This window comes from Nilaparvata lugens, chromosome X (genome assembly GCF_014356525.2).
Source record: "Nilaparvata lugens isolate BPH chromosome X, ASM1435652v1, whole genome shotgun sequence".
In the NCBI taxonomy this organism is placed as follows: Eukaryota; Metazoa; Arthropoda; class Insecta; order Hemiptera; family Delphacidae; genus Nilaparvata; species Nilaparvata lugens.
In genome coordinates, this window is record NC_052518.1 from 58,804,801 (window position 1) to 58,817,880 (window position 13,080).

Genomic DNA, 13,080 nt, shown 5'->3' on the forward strand with positions numbered 1-13,080 from the left:
TATTTAATGGTTGCATATGCTCTACATTATAAAATATATTTACTCCATTTTCTTTTTTCCAATATTTGTCCAATTCGTATGGAGGTTGTAAATTTCCAATTGGATCAAAATACCAAACATTAGAACCAATTTTTTTATATGCTACCCAGTGTGTCCCATCCTCGCTTTCCCTTGCTAAATTCACAATGGCATTCTCGTTTTTTAGAATTTTTTTGGGTAATGCATCTAGCATATATATGCCTCTTAACCGAATCTGTAATAATTTCGACCAATCAATCAAATCATAATTACTCAATTCTTCTTCTTCTTCCTACTCTTCTTCATTGTTCTACGTTTCTTAACTTGAGGGAATAGACTCACTCCATATGATGCTGGTGGGGGTGGGGGTAGAAGTCTACCACCACTTTTAGGAAAAGGCTTCAAAAAATATCCTTTTCCTGCAATATGCTTTTTCAACTGAGCTATAGCTTTGCGTCTAATATCGTTACTATAACTTCTCCTCTCCCCCTTCTTCTTCTTCTTCTTTCTCAAACTCCCACCAAACGCCGCTTTAGCTTTCATAACGTTTGTAACAAGATAGCTAAGTGCTTTCTCGGCAAGGGGTGTTTGAGGATTTTTGAAAATGTCCCATGCAGCGTTCGCTAGAGCCCTGTCAGCTACCGCTCGAGTTTTATTATCACTATTTTGAGTATAGGCTATATCGTGGGCCTTGCAAGCTTTATCTAACGAATTTATGCCTTGATCACCTCTCTTTAACCTTTCATTAACCTTGGTGCCCGGGCCACACCACTCGTATCCGGGAATATGATATTCTTCTCCAAGGTTATCAATTACCTTATTTAGAATAGTTGATGTTACATTACCTGCCAAACCTTTAAAAACTCTTGCCGCTGAACTCAAGATTCCTTTACCCCGTTTCCTTGAACTCTGCTTTTTTCTCGAACTCTGCTTTTTTCTCCTACATACCATTTTTCATTACCTTTCAACTCAATGGTTGAAAATTAACTGAGGTTAATTAATTAATCAATACATCAACTTGATTTGGTTTGATGTTCAACCAATGAGTTGGAAGTGAATTCATATTTCTACATCTAATGCTATACTGTCAGATTGAAGTGATACATTGCTTGAATGATAAGAATATTATTTCAAATCTGAAAAGGTGAATGTGATTTGAAAAGGGAAGAAATGATGCTGGCCCACCCACATCTGTGGGAGCACGAGAAGGAGGGGGCGAGAAGCTGCCAGCGCTTGCCTGCACAGCTGTGTGCCTCTAGCGGTAAGTCTACTGAGCATGCTCACAACAAACTATAAAAGACCTGCTCACCTTATTTAAATTATCATTCACAACAGAGCAGCTGAAGCATTTCTTCTTCTTCTGTGTGATATTCATTACAAACTTATCAACATCGTCAACAACAACAGGTAAGAATTGAAAACAATTTTTTATCAAATATACACTCATTTTATTGATCTATTCATCTAGTCACATACATATATATACAATTCGTTACACATAAGTGTCCAAATTGTATACAGATATAAAAATTGTTAAGCTTTAACAATTTTTATATCTGTCCAATTTGGGCACTTATGCGTAACTACTAACACATAATTTTTACACGTTTCATTGAATTCCCGAATTTTTCCCGCATCAATGCAGGAAGCAAATCTTTGAGGTAGATACACCTCGCATTTGCTTCCTGCATTGATTATTTTCAAAATTATGCGGCGACCATGTTGGTTCGTGTGCTCCCTCGCGGACACGATGCGGTATGGTTGATCCTCCTCTAACTCGCGTAAGGGGACCCATGGCTTGGCTACTGGTTTGTTAATGAGTTCTACAAACCCCATTTCAGCCTCCTTTATTAAGGGCACGAGAGAGGAGTCCTCATCCAGCATACGTTTCTGTTGAAAAATATTTGATTAGTGTCTTATTTGTTTCAGATCTCTACATCAGATTATCATCGAATTCTCTGCATAAAGTGAGTAATATCAGTTATTGAAATATCATTGTTGCATGATCGAGTACTTTTAACAATAATAATATCTAAGCAGTTCAAATAATATTTCCTTAGCATCAATTCGGTTCGTAATTTCCTTTACATTCCAAGCACTTCAAATAATATTGGTGACATTTATGCATGATTGGCTACTTTAAATAATAATAATATCTAAGCAGTTCAAATAATATTTCCTTAGAATCAATTCGGTTCGTAATTTCCTTTACATTCCAAGCACTTCAAATAATATTGGTGACATTTATGCATGATTGGCTACTTTAAATAATTATAATATCTAAGCAGTTCAAATAATATTTCCTTAGCATCAATTCGGTTCGTAATTTCCTTTACATTCCAAGCACTTCAAATAATATTGGTGACATTTATGCATGATTGGCTACTTTAAATAATAATATCTAAGCAGTTCAAATAATATTTCCTTAGCATCAATTCGGTTCGTAATTTCCTTTACATTCCAACCACTTCAAATAATATTGGTGACATTTATGCATGATGGCTACTTTAAATAATAATAATATCTAAGCAGTTCAAATAATATTTCCTTAGCATCAATTCAGTTCGTAATTTCCTTTACATTCCAACCACTTCAAATAATATTGGTGACATTTATGCATGATTGAATACTTCAAACGATAATATCTCATAATACCATTTCTAATCAGTTCGAGGAAATATTGCTTGCATTCTAATCAGTTCAAATAATATTCAGATCAAATAATATTCATATCAAATAATCAAAGACTCGTATGTGCACAGATTTTTTATCAATCACAGAAAAAAAAATCTGTGCATACACAAGTTAATAATATTTGTTGAAACTAACCTTTGATTGAGGGAGCACGCTATCCTCTTCGCCGCTGACTTCGCCCTCCTCGAAGTCGAGTTTCCTCTTCGCCTGCCTCTGCCTGATGTTGTTCGACAGCGTCGTCAACACAGCACGCCGCGGAGCCCACGTAGCTGCTGGACGCAAACGTTGGATGGGGCTGTCCGGAATCACCATCTCGCCCCCTGGCGATGTCGAACGGTGTGGAGCGGGTGCGGTGGAGGCAGGAGCGGAGGCGGCCGCAGCAGAAGAGCTGGCACAGCTCTCGGCAGCTTTGCGCTGCCAGTAGTTTAGGACATGCTGCGGAGGCGGGCTATCCGGGAGGATAAAGGACGGCGAACTCATCTCGTGTGTGAAGTCTCTGTTGTCTCTGATGTAAATGGTGATTTTCCTCTCATCGCTCGTGTTTATATAGCATTCGTTTCTCTCTCTGTTCCAGACACGTGCGAGCGAGAGCGTGCCACAAGGCGAAAAAAATTTGAATTTCTCCCCCAACAACAACACGTGCTCCCAGATCGTTATCAGATTGTAAGTATGCCACACACGATCATTTTTCGAATAGCATCCATGTGTTAGAAGACGAAAAAAAAAATCTCGTCTAGAACTTAGCATGAGACATTGCTAGAAATCCCCATAAAACCCATGATTCTAATTTTAATTCAAATCAATGTTAGATCCTTCAACATCAAAGTAAGAGCATCTCATTTTTCAAACATGAATCTTGTCAGCGTTTTCTATCATCAATATGACATTTTAATATTTTAACTGTAGCAAAGTTGTTGCATTTCATTTATTTACAATATTGCACACATACTTGATTTTGATCTTTCTTTGTCAATCCTGTTCTAAGCCTGTCTCATCTGCAGAATCTCGAAAAAAATTCCAGATAACTTGATTTAATTGTTCTTCTGTTAAATGAGCATTGTTTTCTATTATAACTTTTTTAATTTTATCGATAGAGTCTTTAAGATGGGCACACGGACATCTCCACGAATCGGGGAAGTCACCATCGCCCCAGAATTTATCATATGATGAACCGTATAAATCACAAACAAGAATATGATTATAGTTATCACTATGCCAAACTCCTAATTTTTCATAGTCTCTCACAAAAGTTAAATATTGTAGATTTGTCCATCCTTTTTCTGCTAACTGTGCCAATATATCTAGGTGCGTGTCCAAGAGTTCACTTAATTTATATTGATATCTCATTTTTTCTAAAGGAACAGAATGGTATTCACTTAATTGATTAAAATGTCTATCTATAATGAATTGAACGAACAAATCTGAAGACTTGTTCTCCACATTATCCATCTCAGTACACTAGCTTGATGTTGTATCAGCAAAGAGAAGATCACAACTAACAGAGTACCTTGCTCCAGCTTATTATTATTATTATGAAAAGCACACTCTAGCGATAATTTATTGTACTTTATAGCACTCTATTTCTAATAAATATTTCACACCATAGGGGAATAGCATTCTCGATTCAGTTATTAAATATTTCACAACATAGAGGAATAGCATTCTCGATTCAGTTATTAAATATTTCATTGTTTTCACAGCATTTTCTCACCTCTCAACTCGAGTTCCGAACCTCATAACCAGTTGAGCTCTCGTCAAGACAACACAGCTGAGAGGAATCATAGGGTGGTCACCTGAGAGGAATCAATCATAGCATAATCATCTACACCTGTATCCTGCTATCTACACCTGTATCCTGCTATCTACACTCGAGGAGATTCACGCAACATCAAGCACTACATGTAAGTACATTTTTACTTTGATTTTATCCTCTGAGGAGGAAAATAGTCCTCCGAGGAGAGGTTTTCTCCTCCAACGACCATTTTCTCCTCCGAGGACAGGTTTTCTCCTCCGACGACTATTTTCTCCTCCGAGGACAGGTTTTCTCCTCCGAGGACAGGTTTTCTCCTCGGAGGAGAAAAAACCTTCTACAATATACTGCATGCATGCGATTTATCTTTAGAATATGCTATATCCGGAACATCCAAGCCCCGCTCTTCTTTCTCACACTCATCGTATAAACAAAACGGTAAATGAATTACTTTTTCAGTTGGTTCACCGATAATATATTTACAATAGACACATTGCAGATATAATGGATTTTTATGTAAGAAATAACCATTTCTCGCAAAATACTCTGCTTTATTGCGTAATGATTTACAAAAGTCACAATGTAGATGGTGTGGAGGTAGTTTTTCAAAGTACTCTCCTTGGACGGATGAATCTTCTACACAATTAAAAGTTGAATATCTTTCTTCATATTCTCGTAGAATATTATTATCGTAATTCTCCTCTTCAATTGTTATATTATCTTTCCTTCTACAGTTTGGACTGTACCTTGCATGTTCTATTGCTGGTATGTCACTTTCTTCCCATTTTCCCAAATAAATTGAACAAAATACACATCGCACAATGTCTGGTGGAGATGAGAATATAAATCCCTCTTTCGCCATGTTTTCCGCGGACAAATGCGGAGAAGATTTCAACCATCTTTTATCAAAAGATAATAATCTTAATCTTTCATGCAACATTATGTGATCTTGAGATATCATTTTCACACACCCTTCTTCTACCAATGACAATTCACAACTAAACATGTTGTTGTACTCTATCTCATCCTGATCGTTTTGTTTTTTCAGAATCATGCCGAGGGAACGCAGACTACGTGGTATCAATTCCGCAGCAGCCCGCCATCGCATCACCCTCGATGAGGAGGATATCGACATCACCAGCGTGCTCGAGAGCTCGAAACGTCGAGTTTTCGATATAATTAGGGAACATGCCGCACGCTATGATGGCAATGTAAAATGGTTCATCGTCCTCAACGTTTTGCTGTATAAATTAGTGGTGATGGATGACAAGCAGGTTGGTGACTCTGTCTCATCTCTAATAAATCTACATAGTTACTCCAACATAGCACTAAATGTGCTTGAGAACTATGAAGAGTTCAATGAGCATTTCATGTTAGCCGTGAGAAAAATCCTCTCATCTTTTGAAAATTTTGTAAGACACGGGAGTTGATGGGTGCTAAGGAAAATTGAATCACTGGATGTGAACGTGATTAAATTTAATCCTATATACACATCCAGTTTCATTCAGACACCCCAGTTTTTGAAAAACAAAACCATGTATTATAAATGTGAAAAATCTCTCTGACGAAAAATGCTTTTTATGGTCAGTGCTCGCGTATTTCCATCAGAAGCCAAGGAACTCGGACTTAAGTGTAAAGTATTTGAGCAAGTTTGCTCACACACTTAATACGCGAGGTGTAAATTTCCCGGTGACGACACGCGATATTAAGAAATTTGAAATACTCAATCCGGACATTGCAATTCACGTCATCGCATACGACAACAAAAAGTTTTTCCCCTTCCGTACAAGCATTTTCCGCACGCGTAAACACCAAATTAATCTTTTAATGCTAAAAGGCGATGCAGGAAAAACTCATTTCTGTTTAGTAAATACCGCGAACGGGAAGAATGGGCTATCACGTCTTCTCTCCCACCTTTCAAAATCCCACGGTCAAGTACATGTTTGTAATTTCTGTTTTCACCGGTTCACATCAGACAAAACTCGAAATGTAGACGGTAAAGCAAATTTGTTGAAACATGTGGAACTTTGTTGCAAGTTTGAATCTCAGCGCGTTTCATATCCTAAACGCGGAGAGACAATTAAATTCAAGAAACTAGGCGCGACGTTGAAGAAAAAGTACACCATTTACGCGGATTTAGAAACATACGTTGTTAATATCGATAATGATGATGATGATGATGATTCCGATTCTGATGAAATTACTCGTAGTTACACAAAGAAAACGGCGCGTCATATTCCCTGCGGGTATTGTTTCGTTGTTATCGATGTTAACGGGGAAATCGCTCACGGACCTGTACTCCATAGATCGAGTAGTTTAGACGAAAAAATCATGGAGAAATTTCTTCAGGAAATTACAGATCTCGGTGACATTTTGTATGAGGATATGAAACGAGAAATTCCGATGCAAGCTTTATCCGAGAGTCAAGAGCGTGAATTTCAAAATTCAGTAAACTGCGGGCTTTGTGCTGAACCGTTTTTAGACAGCGATATTAAATGTCGTCACCACGCGCATGAAACCGGTAATTACTTGTGTGCGGCACATGTTTCTTGTAATTTAACAGCTCGTACTCCGGAGTACATATCGTGTTATTTTCATAATTTCTCCGGTTTTGATTCGCATTTTATTCTAAAATCGCTCGGTAAATGTAAAAAAGAAATTTCCTGCATCGCAAATACGTCAGAGAGATTTTTGACACTTTCAGTAGGCAAAATTAAATTTTTAGATTCCTACAAGTTTATGTCTGAATCCTTGGAAGTATTGGTGCGTAATTTGGTAGAGAGTACAGATATGGAAAAGAAGTTCGAACGATTATTTTCGGTGTTTGATGATCCACCTCGCGAACACAGACAGCTCTTGTTGAAAAAAGGAGTATATCCCTACTCGTACATGAGCTGTCCCGAAAAATTCGCGGAAACATCGCTTCCTCCCATCGAATGTTTTCATAACGACTTAACTGATACACCTCTGTCTCGCGAAGAATATGAGCATGCGCAAAGAGTGTTCTCAACATTCAAGCTGAAAAATCTGGGTGAATATCACGATTTTTATTTATGTTTGGACGTAATGCTATTAGCAGTAGTTTTTGAATCCATGAGGTCTACGCTTTTTAGCTCATATGGCCTCGATGTGACCCATTTTGTTTCCCTCGCGCACTTCACCTGGAATTGCATGCTGAAACACACTAAAGTCGAACTGGAATTACTAACAGATCCGGACATGCATCTTATGTTTGAGGCGGGAATGAGAGGCGGGGTCTCATTTATCGGTAAACGTTATTGTGAGGCGAATAACAAACATCTACCCGAAACATACGATCCTTCAAAACCGTCTAATTATCTGCTTTATATCGATGCAAACAGTTTATACTCGGAAGCTATGAGCCGAAGCTTGCCTGTTGGAAATTTCAAATTCCTCTCAGAGGAAGAAATTTCCAGCCTTGATTTCGCGAATTTGGACAGCAATTCAGAAACCGGGTATATAATAGAATGCGATCTCAAGTACCCCCAAGAGTTGCATGATAAGCATGCGAGCTTCCCCCTCGCTCCTCTCCACCAAACGCCCCCGCGCGAATTGCTGTCGAACTACCAAACAAATGAGAACGGTCAAACTGGAACCAAAAAGCTCATGAACACACTTTTCGACCGTGAAAAGTACATTGTTCACTATGTCAATTTAAAGCTCTACCTCCAGCTCGGTTTGAAATTATTGAAAGTGCATCGCGTCATTAGCTTTTCCCAATCTCCCTGGCTGAAAAGCTACATCGACTTCAATATCCGGAATAGACAGAACGCGAAAAATAAATTTGAAATATCCTTCTTTAAGGCCTGTTGCAATCTGATATTTGGCAAGACAATTCAGAGTAGTCGTAAGCAAATGAATGTTAAAATTATCACGGATGAAAAACGGTTAGATAAGTACATTTCAAACCCGCTATGTAAACGCTGGCAAATAATTAGTCCGAACGTGATCGCGGTTTTCTCTCGTAAGTTGGAACTTAAAATGAACAAGCCTGTCTATTCCGGCTTCAGTGTACTGGAGTTGAGTAAATTCCATATGTACGATTTTTTCTATTGTAAATTACAAAAAATTATACCGTGGGATCGTATAGAATTGTGCATGACTGACACCGACAGTTTTCTTCTTAACCTTAAAGTCGAAGATGTGTATCAGTTGATTAGAGAAAATTTGTCCCTTTTCGATACTTCTAACTATCCACCTTCCCACCCTTGCTTTTCCATGGAGAGGAATAAAGTTGTAGGAAAGTTCAAGGATGAGACCGGGTCAAAGCCTGTCCATAGATTTCTCGGACTTAGATCCAAACTTTACTCATATTTAGTTTGTAACGAGAATGAAGAACTTGTAAATAAATGTATAGCAAAGGGTGTACAGAGCGGAGTAAAATGTAGAAAGCTTAATTTTAATTTATATATGAAATCATTGTTTGAACGTAGTGAACATGTAGAAAAATTTAATATGTTAAGATCGTATAATCACACCATGTACCAGGTTGAATGTGCAAAAATCTGTTTGAGCCCTTATGATGATAAGAGGTATATTGCTGAGAATGGTGTTGATACTCTCCCTTTCGGTCATTATAGTCTCAACACTCTAAGTGATTGATCAGTATGTCTCATGACAATCATCCAACACCACTGATTTTGATTTGACTGTTGTAAATATCATGAATATTATTAGATCTAAGTTAGCTTTAGAGCTTCATAGCGTGCCGCGTGTGAACTATCCCACTCGCAAATATGAGTTGAAAAGTGAAAAAGACTTGCTTCAAGCCGATCTCATTGAGATGACAAGTTTATCACGTTTTAATAAGGGTTACAAATATATCTTAGCTGTTATTAATTGTTTTTCAAAATTTGCATATTGTGTACCATTAAAAGACAAGACAAGCCAATCTGTATTTAACGCTCTCGAGCCAATTATTTCTAAAAATAAAGGAGTTAAGCTGTTCCAAACAGATCAAGGAACAGAATTCTTTAATTTAAAAGTTAAAGCATTATTAGATAGATATAGTATTAAACATTATCATGTTTTTACTGATAAGAAAGCCTCCATAGTTGAAAGGTTTAATAGAACACTTAAAGCAAAAATTTATAGATATTTAACTGAACATGGAACCAAAAACTGGTCATCACAACTAGACAGTTTAGTTCGAGATTATAATGCAACAATGCATTCATCCATTAGAATGAAACCTGAAGATGTGAGGAAAAAAGATCGTAATCATGTTTTAATGTCATTGAATTCTGCATTCAATAGACGATATAAATTGAAAAATTCAAAACCGAAATTTAAGCTAGGAGATGTTGTACGAATCTCAAAGAAAAGGGTTCTTTTCGATAAATCTTATAACATAAACTGGAGCGCAGAGTATTTTGTAATTCATTCTATATTTCCTTCTCAACCTGTAACGTATAGCTTGCGAGATCTAAACGGAGAAGTAATTAGTGGCAGGTTTTATGCAGAAGAAATTAAAAAAACACAATTAAATGAATCGGAGAGACAAGTGTATTTGATTGAAAAAATATTAAAACGTGATAAAAAAGGACTGCTAGTGAAATGGATTGGGTTTTCAACACCTAGTTATATTAGTAAGGATCAACTATTAGATGAAAAATAATCTTTTGTAATCTATTGTAAATATCATGTAAATTTATTGTAAATAATCTATTGTAAATATCACGTACATTTATTGTAAATAATCTATTGTTAATCTATTGCAAATACATTCCATTCAGTGTAAAAATATGACAAAGATTTGGTGTAAATATAATACGTCTCTATCAAAAAATGCTTCTCAGTTTCATTTTAATCTGAAGTTTTATTTGCTAAGGCTCAAGCGTTCTCGTGAAGAGGGTGCGGGTGAGAAACTTCTATCAGTGCATTGAAAGGGGAGAGCGCTTGCATCCCGATGTGATAAGCTATGGTGTGTGGTGTCTACCCCACAATCTCTTCCTCCTTGATAACTTATCAGTTCCTTATCAGATCGCATGCTGTACACGTGACTAACATGATTCCGATAGTAAATTTCGACAATGTTATAAGAGAGAAAGAAATGCCAACATGGTGTAAAAATGGTAAGTTATTACCACATAATGCAAGGATCCTTATAATAGGCTCTTCAGGTTGTGGCAAGACCAATTTACTATTTAATTTAATTTTTTCAAAGAATGGGTTGAGATTTAAAACTATATACTTGCACACGAAGAGCGAGTATCAAGATAAGTACTTGTTTTTGAGAAAAGTCTTTTCAAAAATGAAGGGTATTGAATTTCATATAAACAGCAATTCGGAATCTATAGCTCACCCCAACAAAATTCAACAATTTTCTCTTGTCATTTTCGATGACTTCCAACTTAATCACGTGCCTCAAATAAGAGAATATTTTACCATGGGTCGACATCGTAATATTGACACTGCATATTTAATTCAGAGTTATGGGGCAACACAGAAACATTTCACTAGGGACAACGCAAATATGATAATAATCTTCAAGGTAGATTTATTGAGTCTGAAATTAATTCACAGAGATCATGTTGGAGCAGATATTCCTTATAAAGATTTCGTTAAACTTTGTCATACAGTTTGGAATCGTAAACCTCATAATTTTCTAACTATTATGACCGAGTGTGGAATTAATAGCGGGAAGTACCGAGATTCGCTCGATACGTTTCTTACCGTTCAGTAGAGATTAATTCTTTGTGCAGTCATGTTGTCATACAGCAGGAAGCTGAATAGAAAGGAGGTTGGTTTAATCGAAAAGATTAAGAAATTGAGAAAAGTAATTAGAGAGAAGCATAAAAGCTTAGTCAATTTTGAAAAGCGATCGGAGGAATATAATAGGAAAACGCTCTCCCCGTTAATAGAGCCCATAATTGAACTGGGAAAAAACAAATTCTCACACTCTGATGTAAAACCAAAAAAGGAACAGGTAAAAGAGGAGAGTATGGAAATTGATGATAATGAGGAGGGAGATGAACAGAGTTATGAGAGTTCAGCAGACAATTTTTTAAGCTCGACTAAATTTGAAAACAGTTTACTTGGTTCTAGCAGAAACGACGATGTGCTGTCACAATATCTAAAAACGTTTCATGCGGAAAAACAGAATAATTCAATCAGTTATGGAATTTCATATAATTCTAAAGATGACGTGTATTATATTGGTAATCAGCAAGTAATATTTGTTGATGGTTATATAGATATTGATAGTGAAAGATTTCGATTAACACACGGTCTACTTGAGTTATTATTCAGTGCGAGACCAAACTCAAATCTTTATAATCAAAGAGATCTGGATAAGTATAAAAAAATCTTAACACTTACAGGTATACATTTAGATCGAAGAGGCTATGTTAAACGAAATCAGGGAATTAAATCGCAAATGATTCAAAAGTTATTTCCCAGTAAAAAAATTAGTAAAAAGAAGGGTTGGGGTTTATTGAAATTTGCAAAAAATAATTCTCATGATAGAATTTATCAATACTTTGATAATTTTGACGAATTAGTGGAAAGATTAAATTTACTCTATTCCTCAAAAGCTAGTGGGAACAGTGGGCATGATGTGGAAATCGTGAGTATAATTGAAGAGCTAAAAGAAGCAAAATTAATTGTTTAGTGTCACGATGACTCTACATCGATTCGGACGAATTGATACACCTAGCGGAGCTAGTCTTACGTGTGATATTGACTCGATAACACAGAAGATAATTGAATCGATAAATCAGCAAGGAATCAGCGAAGCTGTGAAATTTTATTTAGATTCGCAAATAACCAAACTCGTTTCGGAAAATACAAAGAATATTGGAGTGAGCATAATTGAAAGAGAACATATTCTAAGCACGTTACAAAATTTCAGTACTAATATCGATAAAGCTATTGGAGAGAGAACTCAAACTCTAGAGAGTGCTTTAGGAGAAGTGAAAACTTCAACAGACAGCTTTTCATCTCAGTTGCTCAGTATTAACAACGATAAAGTTGATAAGGCTTATTTAGATGAAAAATTAAAAGCCGTATCAGATAAAATTAAGAATTTGGAGGTGCTGGACAGAAGCTATCTCAATACTAAATTGAAACAACTTAGTACAGAAATTTTTACTAAAGTAAATGAAACACACCCATCGGGAATTGATAAGCAATATTTAGAATCTACTTTGCAGAAATTGATTAGTTCTTCATTAACAATGGAAGAGTTTGAAAAACAATTATCTGAAATGGCGAGTGCAATAAAAGCTAATATTATGGAGGGTATTGAGCAGTTTATTACAAAAGATGCTATTGCTATTCTGATTAATCAAATTGCAGAAAAGTATGCAACTAAAAATGATATTGGAGATTTTATTAAGAAAAACGAGATGGCAGACGCTGTGAAAAGCGTTCGTGATGAAATAGCTGAGGCAATTAAAAATTCGGAAGAGGGTGCTGTCATGAGACTGCAATGTTCGGCGCCCTTTATTGACTACCTAAGCCTATTCATACACAGAATCGCATTAGATATTGTATCAAAATATGCCGAAGTTTCTTTCCATATGAATTGGATTGAAGCAAAGGATCATGGGCTTAACGAACATCAGGTAGTACAAATTATTACAGAAAAAATGGAT

The 13,080-nt window shown here is 36.4% G+C and overlaps 1 protein-coding gene across 1 annotated transcript; it reads right to left on the reverse strand.

Moving 5' to 3' along the window:
• Positions 1-912: 912 nt before the first annotated feature.
• LOC120354631 lies at positions 913-3,024 on the reverse strand. The gene is made up of 2 exons (XM_039441998.1): positions 2,848-3,024; positions 913-1,908 (listed from the first exon to the last, which is right to left on the reverse strand). The coding sequence occupies exons 1-2, from the start codon at positions 3,022-3,024 to the stop codon at positions 1,552-1,554; spliced, it is 534 nt and encodes a 177-aa protein (XP_039297932.1). The 3' UTR covers positions 913-1,551.
• Between the last annotated feature and the right edge of the window lie 10,056 nt (positions 3,025-13,080).

Bases quoted from the DNA above. Each gene is read 5' to 3' on its own strand.
- LOC120354631 (XM_039441998.1), bottom strand. From the start codon at position 3,024: ATGGTGATTCCGGACAGCCCCATCCAACGTTTGCGTCCAGCAGCTACG. The intron at 1,909-2,847 runs GTTAGTTTCAAC...ATTTTTCAACAG, and splicing joins GCGTGCTCCCTCAATCAAAG to AAACGTATGCTGGATGAGGA.